We start from the raw sequence: 23193 nt of genomic DNA on the forward strand, positions 1-23193 counted from the left end.
GAGTGGGTTGCCATGCCTTCCTTCAGGGGATCTTTCTGACACAGGGATCGAACCTGGGAGTCCTGCATTGCAGGTGGATTCTTTACCGTCTGAGCCAGCAGGGAAGCCCACTGCATCTATATACACTTATATGTTTGTGTGTGGGCAGAGGACGTGCGATGAAGACACAATGGAAGATGTTGCCAAGGAGCTTGCTAGACTGGATCAACCTCAATTTGATCCAAAACTGTGAAAAGAGCTAAGATCTATACCAAGTAAGTCCAGAGAATTTTTGGAAAAAACTGAGTTGTCAGTGCTTAGACCAGAGGAGATTCAACAGTGGTGTGTCAAGACATTTTGATTTTTATTTTATTGGCCCCTTGAAACAAGGCTGGAGTTTTCTGGAAATCAAACTTTCCTCACAAGCAGAAGAGTTGTACCTTTTCGATTAACTCGTAGCTCTCTTCGAGTTTGAGCAGCCTGTTCTGCACAGATGTGGAGGCACGGTGATAGACGGCTCGCCACTCCTGAAAGTCGCTCTCTGAAATCTCAGCCACGGCAAAACACAAGGTTCTTAACCCTGAAAAAAGGGAGCATGCCCCCCGCAACATCAGATAAGATTTTGTTCAGAAAGCTGACATATTTGTTTTCAACGAAATCGCATTTCAAAAACACTGATTCAGTACGCTGAAGTCTGACTCAAGCTTGATGGAACCTTAGCGTCAATTGTGTATTAACAGTCCTCTGGCCTTTACCATGGGCACCTGGCTTTTAATTCCCCAGCTCTTTCAATCCATCCTTCATGCCTCGAGTAACTTTTCTAAAATCCTAATCTGATAAGGTTATTCCTTTGCTTGAAGTCTTTTAATCATTCTCCAGGATGAAGTTCAAACCCTAAAGTCTGGCTCAGTCACCATGTATCAGTTGCCTTCAACCTCATTCTCTGCCGTCCACTTTCCATGGTAGGGTCTTTGCACAAATTGATCTTTTTTTCCCCTCCATTCCACTCTCCCCCAATCCCCCTCCAAGGCCTGCCTTGCATCTACTTTAAGACTCAGTTCTGAAAATCATCTCTTTGAAGTCTTCCCGTCTCACCCAGACCCCAACACTTCTGTGGTGTGAAGGACAATGTTTCGTGTTTTTTCTGTGATCTCCTACATGAGCTTGAAGCTTCTGGAGTTCCAGGGTCCTGGAGTTCTTCACATCTGTAACTCCAGCGCTGAGCACAGTGGCCGGCTCATTAATAATGGCTTCATAGATGCTTATGAAGGAAGGAATAGAGGGACCCCAGTGGGGTGTACTGGGAGAGCCACCTTCCTCCAACTATATTTATTACAGTGGATTTATAGTATAAGGAGTCTAAAAAATTGAGGGACAGTGACAAGAAAAGAATACCCATCAGCAACACCTGGGAAAACAATCACAGCTGATGTCTGAAGTGACCTACTTCCTGTACTCAGAGTCCATCAGTTTTCTAACTCATTTGGAGGTGATCCTGAACCAGAAAAAAGTTTACAGACTAGAAAAACGAAGAAGCAGAAGATTTGCCAGCCACGATAAAAGCAGTTAACTAGGTTACCAAGAAGACAATGTTCTCACTCAAGGTTGTTTAGCTCTCAGAATAATTAGCTGTTAGTGATCTCAAGTCAAATCAAATACGGCCAGGACCACGTCAGAAAAAGAAGCAAAGAACACGGGACATGAAATGCCCGGAAGACTCCACGTTCCAAGAAAGGAGTACACTGTCGCTGCCACAGCACTGCAAGCAGAACTTAACTCTTTGGGCCATATTAGGGATATGTGTTTCTCCTCTGGACACTTGGCTGGAGACGTGAAAGTCACTCAGTTGTGTCTAACTCTTTGCGACCCCATGGACTGTAGCCCACCGGCTCCTCTGTCCATGGGGATTCTCCAAGCAAGAACACTGGAGTGGGTTGCCATTTCCTTCTCCAGGGGATCTTCCCAACAAGGAACTGAAGCCAAGTCTCCTGCATTGCAGGCACATTCTTTACTGACTGAGCTATGGGGGAAGCCCGCCAGCTGGAGACTTACTCTGGGGTAGCCATGGTATGGGAGAAGGCAATGGCATCCCACTCCAGTACTTTTGCCTAGAAAATCCCATGGACGGAGGAGCCTGGTAGACTGCAGTCCATGGGGTTGCTAAGAGTCGGACATGACTGAGTGACTTCACTTTCACTTTTCACTTTCATGCACTGGAGAAGGAAATGGCAACCCACTCCAGTGTTCTTGCCTGGAGAATCCCAGGGACGGGGGAGCCTGGTGGGCTACAGTCCATGGGGTCGTACAGAGTCAGACACGACTGAAGCGACTTAGCAGCAGCAGCAGCCATGGTATACGAATGCTACTTACCCAGGGTGAGAATGGGGTGGCGGTGGAGGCCAAGCCAGCTGGAACTGGTCTGGGAACTAGAATATCCTTAACATTAGAGCGAGAGAAAAGGAAGATGCTCCTCCAACCCGCTCCTTCCTCAGTAAAGGAACCTGCTATATGTGCCAGCTTACGCTGTACCTGGCGTCCCCTCGGAAGTTGTACCTTATGGAATCTGAACTCAACAGATGTGTGGGTCTCCATGCGCTTCCATTTTTGGAGGAGAAATGGTAGAAGGTTCATTATGTCCCCGCTTTTCAAAGCCTAGTGCTTTAAAAAACATTCCTATCATCTTGCTGCTTGGATTGAGAGGAAAAGGTTTGGCTCAGAGGTCAGGCTTGGTGCCACCAGCCACAGTTCCGGCAGAAGCAGACCAGAGTGAAAACTTAGATGGGAGATGCGGATACAGTACTGGTGACTTTTGTTAAGTTTAGAGATAAGATTCTACAAATTCCTGTAGTAACTGACCCTGATGCTTAACGACTCTCACTTTCTTTCATCTCATTTAGATCATCTCCCTAGACTACATTTCGGTACAAACAGAGCGTCAGGACTATTATCTTTACCATGGATTCTCAGGCCTCACATAGAGCCTGGAGTGTGGTAGGGGCTTAATAAAAAGTCCTGAGTTAACGCTGAAGAACTATTTCAGTAGTTATAGACTATAGTTATTTCTTCTCCTCTTTCTTACTGAGATTGTCCAGTTCTTTAACTCTTGTTTCTTTCCTTCTACATTGCTGGAGATGTAAAGTATTCAAACTGTAAATGGTATCCATTCTAAAAAGCAAACAGATTTATAAGCTCTACATCCCCTTAAATGTGCGGACAAAGTCTTTCAAAATGTTAATAAATACAGGAGAGCAAAATAAAAATAATGGCTGGGAACAGCATATAGTAAGATCTAAATGATCAACATTTATTGTTATCTTACTTTATGAATCTCCAAGTAAAATAATAAGAATAATCCTATAAGATAGTAGTAATACATGATTTCATTTTGAGTCATGTTTACTATTGTATTATACCCACCTTCTGTAGCAAACTGCTCCAAATGTTTTAGGGTAATTTCTTTGTATTTTGAAGTTTCTGCCAGTCGGTCATAAATTACAGTGTCCTGGAAAACAAACAGAAGGTATGATACACTTAAAGCATTCTGAGTTGACTAAAGTTGATGTTGGCAACATTATTAGCAGTGAATGAGTATTTAAAAAATCAATTTAGCATCAGTGTTGAAGCACAAAATATTTTTCCTTAATAATACTGCTTTCCTGTGACACTAAGAAAGATGGTCTAGTCCTGTATTTTCATCTTTTCCTTTCTGAATAAATCCAGTTACTCCAACGTTCAAAATCTCATATTCTATCAGCACGTCACTTACCTGTCATGTGCTGTTAGATCTCCCCTCACTGCCCCCCAAAGATTTTGCAGAAGGCTTCAGCATTCATCCGTGCTATGAGGAAGAATGGTCCGGAACTCAGACAGCATGGGAAATGTCAGAACAAAGCTAAAGAGCGTGTCCTGCTGCGGTGCCTCAGGGCCTTCAAAATGCTAATGCACAGTGGCTCCAACGGAGTGGGCTGATAGACGCCCAGACCTAACTACTGAACCTTTTAGGACTTAGGGCGTCGAATGAGGTTGGTGCCCACAAAGGAACAGACTCTGAGAAACACATGTTAAATGCATGGAGCAAGCTGGTGGCTATGGCAGGGAGGACACTGGACAAGCTGAGCATTGCCTTACAGCTCAATATTTCTGATTGAGTCACCTTAGCTTTAAGACTCAATTTACTTAGTCTGTAACATTAAATTACTGTATTATCTTTAAAGTCCCTTTCAGCTTTAACTTGAGGCATCACTGCATGTCTCTAATTTTTGCCCCTTTATAAATTGCCTATTGTTCCTTTAGTTATTCTTTAGCTTGGGTTTAATGTTTTAAGAATTTTAGTATTTGGCCTTCATGGTTTTATTAGACCAGGAAAAAATAAATCATTTACCTGCAATTACTTTCTCAGTGGTATTACCCATTTTGGGGTCTCGAGTCTCAGGGCTGAGTTGGAAGCAGACTAGTGAGGTATGATTTAGAACCCTTGAGAGAAACAGAACTTAGTGACCTCAGAACAGATGCAATATTCCAGGCTCCAATTATGAATTTCTTTTCATTTCTCAGTGGTGAAATGGGAAGCGGGCAAAGCAAAAGGAAATGATAATTTCCCCTCATGGGTCCTTTCTGAGAATGCGAGTTCTGTGTAACTTACAAACTCTATTTTTTTCCCAGAGGTTAGTGACATTTTCAGTGAAATTAAAATAGGCCATTTTAACACTAAGAAAATACTAAAAAATTAAAATCATGAAAACAAAAGTGATGAGTAATAAATAAGGCTAGGGAGATTAAACTGTCAAGGTAATTAAGCATTCTAGTGGAAGAAATTGTGGTCAGACTAGGGGAATTTTCTACCTTCTCTACAGTATCAAGGAGAGCAGGGGGCAGAATGCGGCCTTCTGCATAAACGGTAATGTGTTAGTCTCTCAGTCATGTCTGACTCTTTGCGACCTGATGGACAGGCTGCTAGAGCTTCTACCATTGATTGATGAAATGTATTTATCATTTCTAATTGTGTTTATGATTTCTAATGTACTTAATGTATTTACGTATTTATGATTTCTAAATGTATTTATGATTTCTAATTTATCTTACATGTAACCCATTCTCCCCTCCCTCAAATTTCTTTTTGATTAAAAATAACTGTAATTTTTTATCATGTTGAGCCCTAACATCCTCTGTCAGAACAGTTTATCTGAATGATTTCACCTGGAGCGAGTTCACCCTACAGTTGTTTACCTGCTTGTTCAACAACCAAAGAAACTCAAACTAAATTCATAAGACGTCATGAAATTATTCTCTCCCCAGTCTTTTAAAACCAAGGCATTAAAAAATTATGTTCCAATGCATTAAAACCAAGGTATTGAAAAACATTCTTGACAGGAATTTAAATAATAAGCTTGGGCTTTTTAACAAGTTCATCTCCCAAGTTCCACGTGAGAAAGCAAGACTGTTGATTATATTCGAAATTGGAAAGTTCCAAGTTTGTAAGTTACCTGATTACTCCAAGTATATACTATGTACATGGAAAGGATAAATCTGAAGGGAAATATTAACTCATTTCAAGAATAAAAAAAGGCCCTGGAGAGTAGATTTCTTTTTTTTCCATGAGCATAAACATATTTTAACTAGGGAAATTCAGTTAGAATGACAAATTACTGCCCTGTCAATAAAACCTGCCAAATACAAAAGCCAACCAATAGTTAGAAAGGCTGTTATAATTAAAACAATGCAAATACAATACAAATGGTAATCAACCACATGAAGAAATTATAGCAATAACTGTAATCCATTTTCCCCATTTCTATTGCCTTTAAAAAAATCAGATTCAAATCGGTATAGGTTGCTACATTTCTAATTTAATTTTAAAATATTTTATGCATTATTTTCTTCTAAAGTGTTTATAATATACAAACCTCAAAAACTGAATTATATAAATAACCTCGGCCAAACTTTTTCAAAGCACCAGATTTACCCAGAAGGAATTCTGAGTTTCACCAGAAGAGGCTGAACACTATTACTATAAAACACCTCCAAAAGTGGATGTCAGCAACTTCAGGCTAAACATCTGTGTTACATTTCCATAGCAGAATGTTTAACATATACATTATAAACCATCATAAATCAAAATCATAAAAGACAAAAATACAAACTTACGGCTCCTTTGCAGTAAAGTCGTAACTTCCCGGATGGAGTGCGAACGATCACTGACATTCTTTTTCTAGCGCTGAAAGAAAGGTTTTCCACAATGTGTCATCATAGTGAGAAGATGCATCTATATGTTTGTCCTGTCTCACATATTTTATTGCTCACAATGAAAAAATAAATTTGACCAAATTATGAGGCTGATCCCTCCACATACACAAACCATCGCCTGAGTGTGTAGCTGAGTGCCTTTGAAAGTCACATTATGTTTTTCAAGATATGCGGGTACCATCTGCTGCCCTAAAGGAATAATTTACCAAGTAGCTTCCAAGAAACCTGCAAGAGTTAATACCCACCAGGGCAGAGAGAGGAGAGTTCTGATGAGCCAGAACCTTTTATGATGAATTATTAAAACGAGAAATGATAATCAATTTTAAGTATACACCCAATCAAAAGGCATATACTAGCACTTTAAAAACTTACTTAAGCCTTCACAACTATCATTTTTTAATTACTAGCAAACCACTGGCATCATGTAAAAAACCTAATTCATATTACAAACTCTAGTTAATGAGCACAAACAGCTTAACATTGTGTTGGCGATACAGACTGATAAAAGTTCTTAGTCAAACATACACATCTTTCAATGGATTAGCAAAGAGGCTACAATTTAACAATGAATAGAACAAACACGTATGGCATTGCACGGGATAAGCCTCACTTGGAATCAGGTATGCATAAGCATTCTCTCCAGAAATAAGGGGTAAAAAAGACTTCTCTAGTGTCAGCGCCTATTCATGCTACCTTATAACGTTCTGCAGCTAAAAAACTGAGACGAATCCAATACAGTAGTTAGATATAGCGTAGTTGCCTTTAGAAATATCTTGGACTGTTTAGTCCTCTCTTTCTCCACCTAGTACTTCCACTGCATTAGTGTCTCTGATCATTCCTGCTTTAGGACCACACTTGATTGGGCCCCTCTGTAACATCTCTGTAGTCTACCTCGCCCCTCCTGATTCATGTTTCTCTTAATCCAGCTTTGACGGCCTGGTCCCTGGTTCATCAGCTTCCTTGCTCTTTTCTTCTCCTGACAAAACTCCCACATCATGGGTGAACAGGAATGCCTTCTGTGGTCCAGCAGAGTGAGTGGACACTGCTGGAGAAAAGCCGCCCTGTCACAGCTTAGTAAACACCTGGTCCCAGGGTCACAGAGTGCTCCACACTGCCTCGTCACCTACATTTCTCTAATAACCCTGCTCGCATCTCCTCACAGGACTATGAGCATTCTCTTATGGTCTCTCCATTCCTCGAGTCTCCAATATGCCCCTGTCACTCCAGATGCAGGATTTTTGCAATCACTTGGATGGAAGCTTCCAACAAGAAATTTCTATTCATTTGACCATGAACAGCTGCACGTTTATCCACTGTGGACCATCCCTTCTGTCTCTATTCCTACTATATGGAAACTAGTTTTATACCTAACAGAGAGATGAATATGAGTTTCTGAAATCCCTATGACAATGAGATGTTATAATGAGCACATAATTAGAATGGCAAGTTCCTGACTCTGATTCATTTTAATTCTGCATAAATCTTGGTGCCCCTAAGTATGTTTTCAGATCACTACCCGGGCCTGTACCCTACAGTTGTGATGCAGACTGTTATGTTCAGAAATATTATTACACTGCCTCCAGAAGACATGCCTTACAAGACTCTGAAGAGAACAGTTTATGATTTTCTTACAAATGACAATTAAAAATTGTATTGAAAATTTTAATATTTGGTCTAAATAAATTTATTTAAATAAAATAAAGCACACTTTCTTCTTATTTAAAAGGGAAAAACTTTAAATGGAGGGAAACATATCACATACACAAACCACAGAGCAGATGTTTTACCTGGTGAACTCCAAGACATTGAGCAATTCATATCTTTCTTCCTGCCCCAGCTATGAAGAAAAGGAAAATATGATTACATACAGTAAGAAGTAGCTTTGGCTTTTTGGAAATAAACTCCAGTTATGAAGTTTTAATGTAAAAAATGTCAACACAAATTGTCCTTTCTGAAATACATCACCCTTAATTGAACTTATTAATTTTTCAGGTTCAGATGGAAGATTGAACAAACGCAATTACTTTTCATTCTTCCCAAAGCCCCACCAAAACTACAAAAAAAAAAAAATTAAAAAGAAAAACTCACAATGGCAGGAAAATATGAGAAGAGACAATGGCATTAAAAATTTGGAAGCTAGAAAACAGATAAGTGAGATATGCTTACTTAGCAGACTGCAAGAAGTAGCAAATGCTATTATATACACAGTGGTTACGGGGGAAAGGTGAGAACCAGCCTGACCTGTGTTGGATAATCCCTAAAAGGCCTAGGGAAGAGGAATAACAGGGAGTTCTAGAACTGGAAGGTAAAGGAGCGCCCTAAATGGGAGGACTAGGGGAAAAGCTGCTGTTCTGGGCACTGGCTTTTCCTGCATACTGGCAGAAGACCAGAGGCTCTGCTCCATAAAGTTTCTTTTGTCTAGAAGTTGGCACCTGAAGCTATAGTATTGTTATTGTATTTGTACTAAAGGCTAGGCCCCAATACCCCACAACTCACTTGGCCCCCTACATTCTGGCAACCAGATCTTTCCTGGCAGAAGGGTGGAAGACTGTTCTCTCGGGAATCTATAAACCTGGGTTGAGTCCTAAAGGTACAGATAACCATGATTTCCCAAATGAATCCCACCAGACCACCCCACAGTGAAGCCCAATGTTGACAAATACCCTCTTATACTCAGAACTGCCATACTGCTGCTAAGTCGCTTCAGTCGTGTCCGACTCTGTGCGACCCCATAGACAGAAGCCCACCAGGCTCCCCTGTACCTGGGATTCTCCAGGCAAGAACACTGGAGTGGGTTGCCATTTCCTTCTCCAATGCATGAAAGTGAAAAGTGAAAGGGAAGTCGCTCAGTCGTGTCCAACTTTTAGCGACCCCATGGACTATAGCCTACCAGGCTCCTCCATCCATGGGATTTTCCAGGCAAGAGTACTGGAGTGGGGTGTCATTGCCTTCTCCGAGAACTGCCATATCAACTTGTAAATTCTTTACCCTTAACTGTGAGAAAACCAAAGATGAACAGATATCCAAAGACAGCTATTATCATGGATCACAGATACCCAAAACAAACAGATAAGAGCAATTTGGAAGAAAGAGAATTCCAAAAGAAAACAGGCTTCCTGATGGGCACAAAGGGCTGGTGGACAGGTCCTGGATGCCTCTTTCCTCCATTTCCACACCAGGATGAGGTGGTTTGTCATATGCTTTCTGTGGGGCATTTTCTGTTGGATCATTGGAACTGGATGGGTGTGGATTCCTGGAGGCATAAAACCTTCTGCAGTGTTTTACACCCTTGGAAATATTGCTAGATCCACCAGTATATGCTTGTTAATGGGACCCGTGAAAAAACAAAGATAATGTCTGAGACAAAAAGCTGCCTGTAACAATGGTCATGCTTCTGTGATTAAGATTCACATCCTGTGATGCTCTTTGGTGGCATAGAAGGAGACTGGCCTTATTTCTCTGCATATTGCAGCTCTCATCAAAGATCTTGCATAGCCTATTACGCATCTCATATGCAAGTGGTGCAGTAATTAAATGCTCTTCTTTTCTCCTAAGCAGAGAATGAGAAACTCCAGAAAGGAATATGTGAAAGTTGATGTTTAATTTTTGGTGAAGTATGCTTCTCCCAGTGCAATAATCAAAACAACTATAATGACAGCTTAATACCATTTTATGTTCCAGTAAAATGATATGCTTATTTAAACTGTCTGTAATTAAAAAAAAAAGAAAACATTAAAAAAATCATTATTCCTCTCAGAGAAGTAACGTTAATACAACACCTATGAAGGAAAAACAGGATACTATTTAAAAAATTAATATTGAGAAAACAATAAAAGCTTCTGGAAGCTAAAACATGTAATATCAGAAACAAAAAGAAAATCAATTGAAGTCTAAGAAGATAAAAGAGAGGAAAACTTCCAAAAAGTAGAACAAGAAGGCAAAAACACGAAAAGCAGGACAGAAAAGTTAAAAGATGTGCTCAGGAATTCTAAAAAGAGAGAGCAGAGAAAAAAGTGGAAGAAAAATGAACAGACTCATTCAAGAAAAATTTCCAGAATGGAAGGATGTAGAATTCCAAATGGAAAAGTGTCCACTCAGTGCTCAGGACAGTGAGTTAACATATTCTCACTACGGTATATGGTTGTCAAATTTCAGAATTCTTGGGATAAAGAAGATCTCACAAACTTCTTGAGGGAGGCAGTGGGCAAGTCACAAAAACTAGAGTCACAGTGGCTTCTGACTTCTCAGTTAGGCATACAGGAAGCCAGGCAATAAAAATTCCTCAGGAAACTGATTCCCACCCTGGAATTCTCTATTCAGCAGGACCACCAATTAAGTATAAAGGTCAGATAAAAATGTTTACACTTAAAAGGGCTAAACAACAAGTAATTTCCCATGTGCCTTTTCTCAAGAAGCCAATAAAGAAAGTTGTCCACAAAAACAAGCATAGGCCAAGAACAAGGAAGACATGGGATTCAGAAACAGAAGATCTAACACAGGAGAGAGTTAAGGAAAGTCCGCAGGGAGACAGGAAAGCACTTCCTCTTGAGAACCATGAGTGAGACTGAGCTGTGCACCACGGCAGCATGGAGCCCTGAGTCAGGAGCTGGGCTTGTTGAGGGCTGTCACTTCTGCTTCTGCTTCTGTAACACCTTTTCAACAGGATGAAACAGACAGAAAACATGTTCTACCAATGTCAGGTTCTAAGAAAGAAATTTTGACTTACGGGAAATAGCAAGTCCAAAACAGGAGACAATCAAAAGGAATTCCAAGTGCCATAGAAGCTGACCTCTGAGCAAAACTGGCCCGGAGTAAGAACAGGGGCGGGGTGGGGTCTCAAGGGAAAGACTGCAACTGCCCACTGGCCAGATTATCTGGTGTAACTGCACTGATAAAAGTACACTAAGAAGTTATGAAACAATTAGAACAATTAGTAATAGGTAGAAAGAAAATGTTGCACTTGGAAAAAACATAAGAGATTTATTTTTAAGAATTAAAGAAAAAGATTATTTTCAGGAGATAATTTTATATCTGAAAACACAAAATTAAAAACAAAGAAAATAAATGCTGAATAAAACAATGTTTTGCTAGGAATATCAATACAGGCATAATAACATAAACACTAAATAAAAATGCTTAATGAGATATAATTTATATACAATACTGTACACAGATCTTAAATATGTAGTTCAATGAAAATTCTATAGTTTGATAAAGGTATACTTGGTGTAACCACCACCCCAATCAAGACACAGAAAATTTCCACTGTCTTATAAATTCCTTTGCCCCCCTTTCCAATCTCCCACCTGTTGAGATAACCACTGCTCTGAATTCTAAGACCATAAGTCACTTTTTTCTGATCTCAACCTCGACATAAATGCAGAGTATGCAGCTCTCTGTGTCTGGCTTTTTTTCCTTTTTCTCAGCCTGTTCCTAAGACTTATCAATGCTGGTAATGAATCAATCATTTTACTCTTTTTTTTACTGTTCAGCTCTTCCACTGTGTATCACAATTTGTCAATCCATCCTCCTAGTGATGGACATTTAGTTTGTTTCTAGCTTTTGGCTACTGTGAATACAGCTGCTATGAACATACCATGAAACATCTCTCTGTAGACACATGCTTTACTTCTTCTGGGGAAGTATAAGTACAACTGCTGCATCAGGCACATGTTTACCTGTGCTGGAAAATTCTAAATGGTTTTCCAAAGGGGCTGTACCATCTTACACATCTACCCGCAACATATAGGTGAGCCCCTTGCTCTGCACATTAGGTGCTGTCATAAATTTTTTTTTAAAATATAAATCTGTTTATTTTAATTGGAGGCTAATTACTTTACAATATTGTATTGGTTTTGCCATACATCAACATGAATCCGCCACGGGTGTACACGTGTTCCCAATCCTGAACCCCCCTCCCACCTCCCTCCCCATACCATCCCTCTGGGTCATCCTAGTGCACCAGCCCCAAGCATCCTGTATCTTACGCCGAACCTGGACTGGCAATTCGTTTCTTATATGATATTATACATGTTTCAATGCCATTCTCCCAAATCATCCCACCCTCTCCCTCTCCCACAGAGTCCAAAAGACTGTTCTATACATCTGTGTCTCTTTTGCTGTCTCGCATACAGGGTTATAGTTACCATCTAAATTCCACATATATGCGTTAGTATACTGTATTGGTGTTTTCCTTTCTGGCTCACTTCACTCTGTATAATAGGCTAGAGTTTCATCCACCTCATTAGAACTGACAAATGTATTCTTTTTAATGGCTGAGTAATACTCCATTGTGTATATGTATCACAGCTTTCTTATCCATTCATCTGCTGATGGACATCTAGGTTGCTTCCATTAATGTTTTTAATTTTACTTTTCTTGGTGGGTATGTTGCAGTGTCTCACTGAGACTTTAATTTGCATTTCCCTGATGATTAATGATGTGTTTTCATGTGTGCACTGGCCATCTGCATATCTTCTTTTGTGAAATGTTTGTTCCAATCTTTTGCCCATACAACATCTGGGTCCAAATACTTGTTTAACCAAGCATTGTAATATAATTATACTACTACTGGAAAGGGATGGTGAGTCAAGAGAAATAATCCCTCATTTAATATAACTGAGTAGAAAGTCAGTAGATATGTCTAAAATTGAAGAATTGAAATATATTTCATTCATCAACACATTAAAAAAGGATGTATAAATGTCTGAAGAAACAGCTAAAAGAATAGAAAAGTTGTTGCTTCTGGAGAGGAGAACTAGAGTAGGGAACCTCTGTTTTTATTGTGAGCTTTTTGGTATTATTTTATCTTTGAAGCTTGCATGCGCATTGCTTTGATAAAAAAGAGAATTAAATAACTTACTGAATCTATAATCACTGAGTCAGGCGTTCTTCCAGTGAAAACAAAATTCAACTGCTTGGCTGCTCTGACCAAGGCTCCCTCATCTGTTTTAGGCAAACAGAAGAAAGCAAATACATGGTGAAAAAACTCATCCCAAATATGACAGTGAAAGAAAAGTGAAAGTGAAGTCGCTCAGTCGTGTCCGACTCTTTGCGACCCCATGGACTGTAGCCTACTAGGCTCTTCCATCCGTGGGATTTTCCAGGCAAGAATACTGGAGTGGGGTGCCATTGCCTTTCCCAGGAGATCTTCCTGACCCAGGGATTGAACCTGGGTCTCCTGCATTGTAGGCAAATGCTTTATCGTCTTAGAGTAAGATATCCCAAAATATGAGAGTAAGACTGCAATACAATAGTCTGCTTAATTTTAAAATGAATTAAAGTTCTTTTTATTCTGACTCCTGTTTTTGAAATCCATTTCTTTTAAAATCATATGACAACGCCCAGGGTTTGAGTAGAATGATCTTCAGAATCTGAGACATGTATAGACCCCAGAGGCATATTCTTGAGGGCTAAGTCTCACTGTTAGCCAAACAGACCTAAAAAGGATAACTTCAAAGTACGTCTTGGTCCATCATATTCTCCACAAAACTTTTCTTAAAATAAATGATGTGTACAAATGAGGAAACCCCATAACAGCAACAACATGGATAGAAGGCATCATGCTAAGAGAAATAAGTCAGACAGACAAAGAAAAATACTGTATGATCTCACTTATATGTGGAATCTAAAGAAAAAAGAGAAGAGAAACCCACCCACCTCAAACTCATGTAAAAAGAGATCAGATGTGGTTATCAGAGGTGGAAGGTTGGTGAAGGCGAAGTGGAGAAAGGTGATCAAAAGGTACAAATTTCCATTATAACATAAATAAATACTAGGGATACAGTGATGTATATCAATTATTTCTTAATTAAATTGGAAAAAAACGAGTGGCACCAAAGTACCTTCTTAAGTTTTATCCTTTTCCTCCTAAAATGCTGAATGTAGGAAAACTATTAATAACACTATGAATATTGAGGGGTCAGATGGTAAAGCGTCTGCCTACAATGTGGGAGACCCAGGTTTGAGCCCTGGGTTGGGAAGATCCCCTGGAGAAGGAAATGGCAACCCTCCAGTACTCTTGCCTGGAAAATCCCATGGACAGAGGAGGCTGGTGGGCTACAGTCCATGGGGCCACAAAGAGTCGGACACGACTGAGCGACTTCACTTCAAATGAATTGATGTTTCATTGTATTACATATTATTCACTCTTATCACCATGTTATATCAGAACTTTTTTGTTTTGGGGGGAAGGATGTGAGATAAAACATCCATACAGTGTCTGTCTTAATGATAGAGAGTGTATCTTATGGTTTTTAGGAATCTGGTATATTCTACAAGGTTGCAGGTGCTGGTTTGTAGTACAGTTTAAAACACGGGGGAGGGGATAGTTAGGAAGTTTGCAACTGGTCTGTACACACTGCTGTGTTAAAAACGATAACCAACAGGGACCTACTGTATCATAGCACATGGAACTCTGCTCAAAGTTATGTGGCAGCTGGATGGGAGGAGAGTTTGGGGGAGAATGGACACATGTATATGTATGGCTGAGTCCTTCTGCTGTCCACCTGAAACTATCACAACATTATTAATTGACTATGCTGCTGCTACTGCTAAGTCACTTCAGTCGTGTCCGACTCTGTGCGACCCCAGAGACGGCAGCCCACCAGGCTCCCCCGTCCCTGGGATTCTCCAGGCAGGAACACTGGAGTGGGTTGCCATTTCCTTCTCCGATGCATGAAAGTGAAAAGTGAAAGTGAAGTCGCTCAGTCGTGTCCGACCCTCAGCGACCCCATGGACTGCAGCCTTCCAGGCTCCTCCGTCCATGGGATTTTCCAGGCAGGAGTACTGGAGTGGGGTGCCATTGACTTCTCCTAATTGACTATACTCCAATACAAAATAAAAAGTTTTTTTTTTTTAAAGGAAACATAAAAAGTTCCCTAAAGTGTGTTCCTTCTTTTCTGAAATCTTAGTCATCAAATTGGCTATTTACCCAATTTTACACTGAAAATAAGCCTAAGTATGGAGTCTCTTCTCTAAGTGTAAAGCTCTTCTCATTCAAGTAAATACACAGCGAACTCCTTGATTATCATTTCCAAAAGAAGAAAAGTTGGTATTCTAAAATCAACACCATTCAGGTAAACAGTTCTTCCTTTTTCTGCCAGCTTATGTGAAAAAGCAGTTTATGACCAATAGTTTTTTCTTAATTATTTATAAAGAAGGGAAAACTTACTATGCACTTAGAGTACCATTTTTTTTAACTTGTATGTATTTTGTTATTCAAATTTCCATGTAACATGTTATATAACAAATATTACAGTTATAGATTTTAAAATATGTACATATATGTATAATTTTGAAAGCCAATGTTTCTAATTAGTAAATAACATTTTTATTCTAAAACTAAAGTGACCTGGTTGTTTTACTTCTTCAAATTAAATTCTGAACAACCTCATATTTCAGAACAATTTTCAACCAAGAAATACATCACAATTGCTTCATTTGTACCTGGAGATGCTGCCTGGTAAATAATCTTATCACCTTCCCGCTCTGGTACTGCCGTGTGACACACGGCCATCATTGTAAGAAATTCACATATTATTGGTGCAGTGGGCTGTAAGAAATAAACACACCATTTAGCCCCTTCCATTTAACCATATGACACAATGATAGCAGTATTACTTCATGTATATTGAGTGCAACTGTTAAATATTGAGAGTGAAAGTCAAGAAATCAACACTATGAAGAGAAAATATTTTTTACTAAAATCCTTCATTTTTGCAACCTCTTCATTCCTTTTCTAAACATTTATATAAGGCCACCTTGTCTTGTTGAATAGAAACAGCACAGTGAAAAAGGCAGATATAGTTGAATCCTGTTATTAGAGGACAAGAGAGGAATTCTAAAATGTTCATTTACCTGGTTCTAATTTCTGATCAGATCTAAATCTTAGGCATCTAATCTTACTGTGGTTCCACTACTTTGGGTCGCAGTGATGATGGCAGAGGATTCCTCTACAATGCTTTGGCCTCTCTTTCCAAAAACAACAACCATAACCTGACTAGTGTCCTACTAAATAAAAAAGGGTTGACTGAGCAAGTCCTGTGTAGTTATGGCCTGAGGAAGACAGGATCCTTTCTGCAAGGAGTTTGAGTTTATAGGAGAATAGCAACCAGATTTTCGAAATTAAACATCTTTTCTGGTTTCTGATGAAGAAAAGTGTCACTCGAATTAATAAAGGAAAAAAATTCCTCCATGATCTTGGAACAAAAAACTAAAATGACTGGAAAGGTACATCAAAACATTATTTGAAAAAAACAAACAAACAAACTGGTGTTCAGGCTAGAACAGCAGACAAATCAGACAAGGTCCCTGATGCTTTGACCTGTGGGGAAAAGAGAACATAGATAAACAGTACACAAGTATCATTTATTTAGGGGCTTTCCTTGTGGCTCAGCTGGTAAAGAACCTGCCTGCAATGCGAAAGACCTGGGTTTGATCCCTGGATTGGGAAGGTCCCCTGGAGAAGGGAACAGCTACCCACTCCAGTATTCTGGCCTGGAGAATTCCATAGACTGTATAGTCTATGGGGTGTCGCCAAGAGTTGGACACGACTGAGCAAATTTCATATCATTTATTTATACTGTGAAGAGGGTTACAAAGGATAAAATGTATGAAAATCATACAATATGATTTGGGTCAGTTTGTGGTTGTTCTCAAGACAATGTGATCTTTAAGCTGATCAAGTTTTAGCCTCATGAAGTACTAAGCACAGTTTTCCATCAAACAGGAATAACACATGACTGAAAAGGTCCTAAAGGAGGAAAGAATGAAGCATGTATGAGAAAATAAAAGAAAGCCAGTATACACTGAGGAGAAAGAAAGGGAGGGTAGGTCCAAGTGAGGCTGGTGACTTAGGCAGAGGTTGGATCACACAACTTTGTAAGTTGAGAGGGAAGCCAGAGAGTGGTTTTCAACAGGGGTGTGTTGGGACTTGATTTCCACTGGCATCATTCTAGTTGCCATGTGCAACAAGGATGGGAAGGGGTGAAAATGGAAACCAGGAGAAGGGTTATGAGGCTGTTGTGGCAGTTTACCTGGAGGATGCTGGTAGTCTTGACTGGGGTAGAGAAAGTGAGAATGAGGTGAAGAAGACATTTAGGACATGTTCTAGAAAGCCATGGGCTTCCCAGTGGTGCAGTGGTAAAGAATCTGCCTGTCAATTCAGGAGGTGCAGGAGACAAAGCTTTGATCCTGGATGGGGACGATCCCCTGGAGGAGGAAACGGCAACCCACTGCAGTGTTCTTGCCTGGGAAATCCCATGGACAGAGGAGCCAGACAGGCTATAGTCCATGGGGTCGCAAAGAGTTGGCAACAACTGTGCGACTGAGCGCATGCACGTGTACACATACACACAAGAAAGTTGTATTGACAAGGGCTTAGTGATTCATTACAGATCTGGAGATGGAGAGAAGAGACATAACAAAGCAACCCTAAGTTCCTAGACGGAGTTATAAGATAGTTGATTGTGTAACTTACTGAACCTGAGAACACAAGAAGGAAGAGGTGGGTCTAGGTCTAGATTTTGTGGATCTTGAAGCTCATGTTCTGTTGAAAGCAGAAATATCCACACGAATGCGCTGCTAGGGCCCCGCCCAGGGGCATAGGTGGCACGTCCACCAGTGCCAGGTAGGGACTAGTTTTGGGGTGATGAGCATGACTTCAAGTTTTGATGCACTGAGCTTGAAGTGATTGTGAGAAAAAGTTGGGGATTTAAACCTAGGTGCACTCAGCTGCATCTGACTCTATAGGCCCATGGAACTGCAGCCCTCCAGCTCCTCTGCCCATGGAATTTTCCAGGCAGGAACACTGGAGAGTGTCATTTTTTCCTCCAGGGCATCTTTCCGACCCAGGGATTGAACTCAAGTCTCTTATGTCTCCTGCATTGGCAGGCAGATTCTTTACCCCTAGTGCCACTTGGGAAGCCCTTAAACTTCAGAGATCATATCATTTGATCAGGTGGAATTTAATCAGGTGGAATTTAATAAGTATCAGTAACTTTATAAGTGGAATACTCACATTGGGTGGCAGATGTCTAAAGTTCTTACTGTATAGATTTAGCACTGGCCTATAATTTTGAGCAAGTAATTAATTTCTATAGATATTCTGAAGTTGTTAACAATGAGTTGTTTCATATAAATAGAGCTCTAAATTATCTAGTATTTTTAAAAAGCAGAGTATCAATAAATGACAGTGTTAAAAGTAAATTTCTAAAAATCACAGATCCGTGTTGGCCAAGTAAAAATAATTTAGAGACAACAGATTTTTATAATTATTAAAAATGATCATGAAAGTAAAAAATGGAATATATAAGCATGGAAGGTAATTCAGAGAAACACTCATTAGTTTTCATTTATTAATGAAAAGATAATGGTACTATGCTTCTTACATGATTATTTTGGAGGTTTTCCAGCAATGATGAATCACTAAATGTTTTTTCATCTCCAAACTGTGAGTTCTGCCTAAAGGGGAAAAAATGGAGCATATTTAATTCATTTATACAAGCCCATGGATCTATCTGTAAATTACTTTTAAAATAAATCATTATGCCTACAAACTCCTAATAAATTAAATCTAATAAATTAAGTATAATTTAGTCCACATTTCAAATAAGATATCACATGTTTCATGATTGAGTCATAGGATATTTTCAAACATTATAAACTGTGAAAGCCTTTTTCAGTGTTAATAAAAAATAGCATTTTACTGTTCATTTTCCTGGAGTAAAATTATGTTGTAGCCATATGAAATTTAAAAAAAATTTAATTAAAAAAATGTAACCAAACTGCTAATATACATGGAACTGAATTTTTTACTTTCATAATTTTTCCAAGGTTTAAAAATTTTGAGAATTAATGGAGTTATTATAAAAATAATACTGTTTTACTTTAGCCATAAAAATTTATTTGCAGTGAGTAATACTATATGATTACCATATGAAACAAAAATATGAATAAACTGATTACACATTTCATTAACATTTATCACTAACAAATATCTTACATATTTATGTACATATTACAGTTACTCTGTAAAGGAGAAAAAAGCCATAAAAGTATATATGTGGTTTTGTGTTGTGGCTATCTTCAGATCAGCAAACTTGAACTCCATATGAAACAAATCAAATGAGAATTGCCTCTATAATCTAGCTATTACTAATTTCATAGCCATGCAATTTAATATCAAAATGTTGAGATTCAAAGGAAGGACAAGGAACATTTAAGTGGAAATGTCAAACCCCAAGAGTATACTTATTACAGTTCAGTGAAAATATATAGATCTAAAGCTTTTGTGCACAGAAGGAAATTTCAGAAGTCGTTGAGGAAAAAATAATGTGTTCAATATTAAACAGCTGTAATCTAGAAAGCTTTTAATCATAATTTTTACAGGTTACAAAGAGAATTATCAGTGCCAATGTGCCAAATATCAAGTTTCATATTTTAAAGCCAGCTGTTTGAAAGGAAGGAGAAATCATTGAAGAAAAAAAAAAAGAATGTAAAATAATTTAACCTAAACCAGATCATCAATATATGTAAATATCTTTTTAACCATACACCATAAAAAGAAGTTAGAATTTTACTGTAAAACACATCTTTATTAATGTGTAACACTTTGATCTATTAATTCTCAATATTATAATGCACCTTTATTAGCACATAGATTAGAATTCTCAAAAACATCAGTAGGAAACAGAATGAACACATTTTGTTATTATTTTAATAATAATAATTTATTTATAAAATAAAAAATTAATATCTATTAATTAAAACTCCTCCTCTTCTTAGTTTTAAAGATGAAAAGAACTTTTAAACAACTTGTCAATTGGCAGGCAGAAAAAATTAACATACATTTCTCCTCTAAATATTATCATTCTCAAAAAGTTTATTATTCAGGGCTCTATAAAATCTCCCTATTATTTATAAAATGTATTCATTATTGGTTCTTAGTTATATTTTCGCACTTATTTGTTAGATAAATTGAAATGTCAAGGAATATTCACAGTAACAACTTGCATGTGGAGGTCTATCTTCCTTCTAAAGAATTCTGGACTAAAAGCTTTTATAAATTTGAAGATGTGTCTTATTAATCTCACCAGTAATTCTTTCACTTCATAAGTCACAGTTACCACAATTGATAAAACTTTCAAATGTATTTATAACAAATAACACTAGATATGCAACTGAAATGTTGACACGGACACATCCTTCCCTCCATTCACCAGTGAAACCTTCTGATGCAGAAAATGCTAACACTTCTCCCAGAAAGGATCTTCCTTTCCAAGATCATAAACCCATCAGCATTTCATCTGCTAATTCCACAGCTTGGTCTGGATAACTCAGACATGGTGCTCTCATCACCCCTGTCTGAAATCTCACAAAATGTTCACTTTTAGTAAAAGTAAACAGATAAAATTAGGAAGCTCAAAAGTCATTTCAAAATAAGAACCAATAAATTGTTAGCTGACAAAGTTATTTGAATTTGCAAACTGTGCATACATAAAAGTGTAAGCCGACATCTACATTTTGTTAAAACTTTCCATAGAAGTTTTCAAGTGACACTCTGCCTTATAAGGAGACAAAGAAATTATGGTGTTTTGCAAAAAGCAATAAGGCAGGGGTGTAACAGTAAGATAAAGTGAAAAATGAGCAGTTAACCCACAGTGTCATATACTTTACTGCTTCTTGTAGGCTGATTTAAAAGCTATGATACATTGCAAATAATTATTTCCTAATCATCCAAAAATGAAGAATCCTAATAGCAATAAAAAATGAGAAGATTCAGAATTTTATGGATAAACATAAATTACAATAAGTGTGGCCTGATCAGTATTGGGAACCAGAGACGATCAAATTGCTAACATCCGTTGGATTATAGAAAAAGCAAGAGAGTTCCAGAAAAACATCTATTTCTGCTTTATTGACTATGCCAAAGCCTTTGACTGTGTGGATCACAATAAACTGTAGAAAATTCTGAAAGCGATGGGAATACCAGACCACCTGACCTGCCTCTTGAGAAACCTGTATGCAGGTCAGGAAGCAATAGTTAGAACTGAACATGGAACAACAGACTGGTTCCAAATAGGAAAAGAAGTACATCAAGGCTGTATATTGTCATCCTGCTTATTTAACTTACATGCAGAGTACATGTTGAGAAACCCTGGGCTGGAGGAAGCACAAGCTGGAATCAAGATTGCTGGGAGAAATATCAATAACCTCAGATACGCAGATGACGCCACCCTTATGGCAGAAAGTGAAGAGGAGCTAAAGAGCCTCTTGATGAAAGTGAAAGAGGAGGGTGAAAAAGCTGGCTTAAAGCTCAACATTCAGAAAACTAAGATCATGGCATCTGGTCCCATCACTTCATGGCAAATAGATGGGGAAACAGTGGAAACAGTGACAGACTATTTTTTGGGGCTCCAAAATCACTGCAGATGGTGACTGCAGCCATGAAATTAAAAGACGCTTACTCCTTGGAAGGAAAGTTATGACCAACCTAGACAGCATATTGAAAAGCAGAGACATTACTTTGTCAACAAAGGTCCGTCTAGTCAAGGCTATGGTTTTTCCAGTAGTCACGTATGGATGTGAGAGTTGGACTATAAAGAAAGCTGAGTGCCGAAGAATTGATGCTTTTGAACTGTGGTGCTGGAGAAGACTCTTGAGAATCCCTCAGACTGCAAGGAGATCCATGCAGTCCATCCTAAAGGAAATCATTCCTGAATATTCATTAGAAGGACTGATGGCTGAAGCTGAAACTCCAATACTTTGGCCACCTGATGCAAAGAGCTGACTCATTTGAAAAGACCCTGATGCTGGGAAAGATTGAAGGCAGGAAGAGAAGGAGATGACAGAGCATGAGATGGTTGGATGGCATCACCAACTCAATAGACACGAATCTGAGTAAACTTCGGGTGTTGGTGATAGACAGGGAGGCCTGGCATGCTGCGTGCAGTCCATGGGGTCGAAAAGGGTCGGCCATGACTGAGCAACTGAACTGAACTGAATCAGTTAATTTCATACATGACAGTGTGGACTAAGAGATCATGTCAAATGAAGAGATAAATAACAATTTTTATTTAAGTTAAAAAACAATTTAGGAGTAGAAAGGCCTAGTATTCAGAAAACAAATAGAAAACACGGTCTGCATAAAGCTAAAATACTTCTGCATAGCAAACACTATTACAAGCAAGTCAAAAGCCAAATGACAAACTGGGAAGAAAACTGTTTCCAACACATAAAATGGTTACTTTATTCAAGATGAAACATTAATTCACTCAGAATAAAAAGGGCTTATAGAAGCTAACACTAAAAAGATCAACAATGCAATAGAACAATGAGCAGAGGATATAAACACACAGTTCACAAAGGAAGAAATAGAAGTGGTTTTAAATATATATTCAATCTTACTGCATGATGAGGGAATTTAAATCTGAATGAGATTTAAATCTATCAATGTGGCAGAAATAGTTTGACAACTCTGCTGCTATAACCTTGGAAAAACAGTTAAACCATTCATCATTGATGAGAATGAAAATTGGTACAATTTCTAAAAAGGAATATTGGCAATGAAAGAGAAAGTCGCTCAGTTGTGTCTGACTCTTTGTCCCATGGAATTCTCCAGGCCAGAATACTGGAGTGGGTAGCCGTTCCCTTCTCCAGGGGGAAACTGCCGAACCTAGGGGTTGAACCCAGGTCTCCCACATTGAAGGCGGATTCCTTACCAGCTGAGCCACAAGGGAAGCCCAAGGATACTGGGGTGGGTAGCCTATCCCTTCTCTAGCTTATCTTCCTGACCCAGGAATCAAACCGGAGTCTCCTTCATTGCAGGCAGATCCTTTACCAACTGAGCTATCAGGGAAGACCCTGATATTGGCAATATCTAACAAAATTTAAAATCAATATAATCCTTTGAGATCCAGAAATTCCAGTTTCTGGAATTTCAGTCTATTCTGTACTTACAGTCCGGTGCAA

General features: G+C 38.7%; 1 protein-coding gene across 9 annotated transcripts in view; it reads right to left on the minus strand.

Annotated features, from left to right (window-relative positions):
* Positions 1-23193, minus strand: part of ATP8A1 (ATPase phospholipid transporting 8A1) — a 236394-nt gene that overhangs the window by 123172 nt on the left and 90029 nt on the right. For all 9 annotated transcript variants that reach the window (XM_061420038.1, XM_061420035.1, XM_061420032.1 and 6 more), the window contains 7 exons: positions 18612-18684; positions 15670-15775; positions 13085-13167; positions 8010-8059; positions 6124-6193; positions 3397-3481; positions 420-559 (listed from right to left, as the gene is read on the minus strand). In XM_061420038.1, the coding sequence (XP_061276022.1) occupies positions 420-559; positions 3397-3481; positions 6124-6193; positions 8010-8059; positions 13085-13167; positions 15670-15775; positions 18612-18684 (607 nt within the window). The remainder of the gene's footprint in view (positions 1-419; positions 560-3396; positions 3482-6123; positions 6194-8009; positions 8060-13084; positions 13168-15669; positions 15776-18611; positions 18685-23193) is intronic.

The sequence above is a fragment of the Bos javanicus genome, chromosome 6, assembly GCF_032452875.1.
Source record: "Bos javanicus breed banteng chromosome 6, ARS-OSU_banteng_1.0, whole genome shotgun sequence".
NCBI classification, from domain to species: Eukaryota; Metazoa; Chordata; class Mammalia; order Artiodactyla; family Bovidae; genus Bos; species Bos javanicus.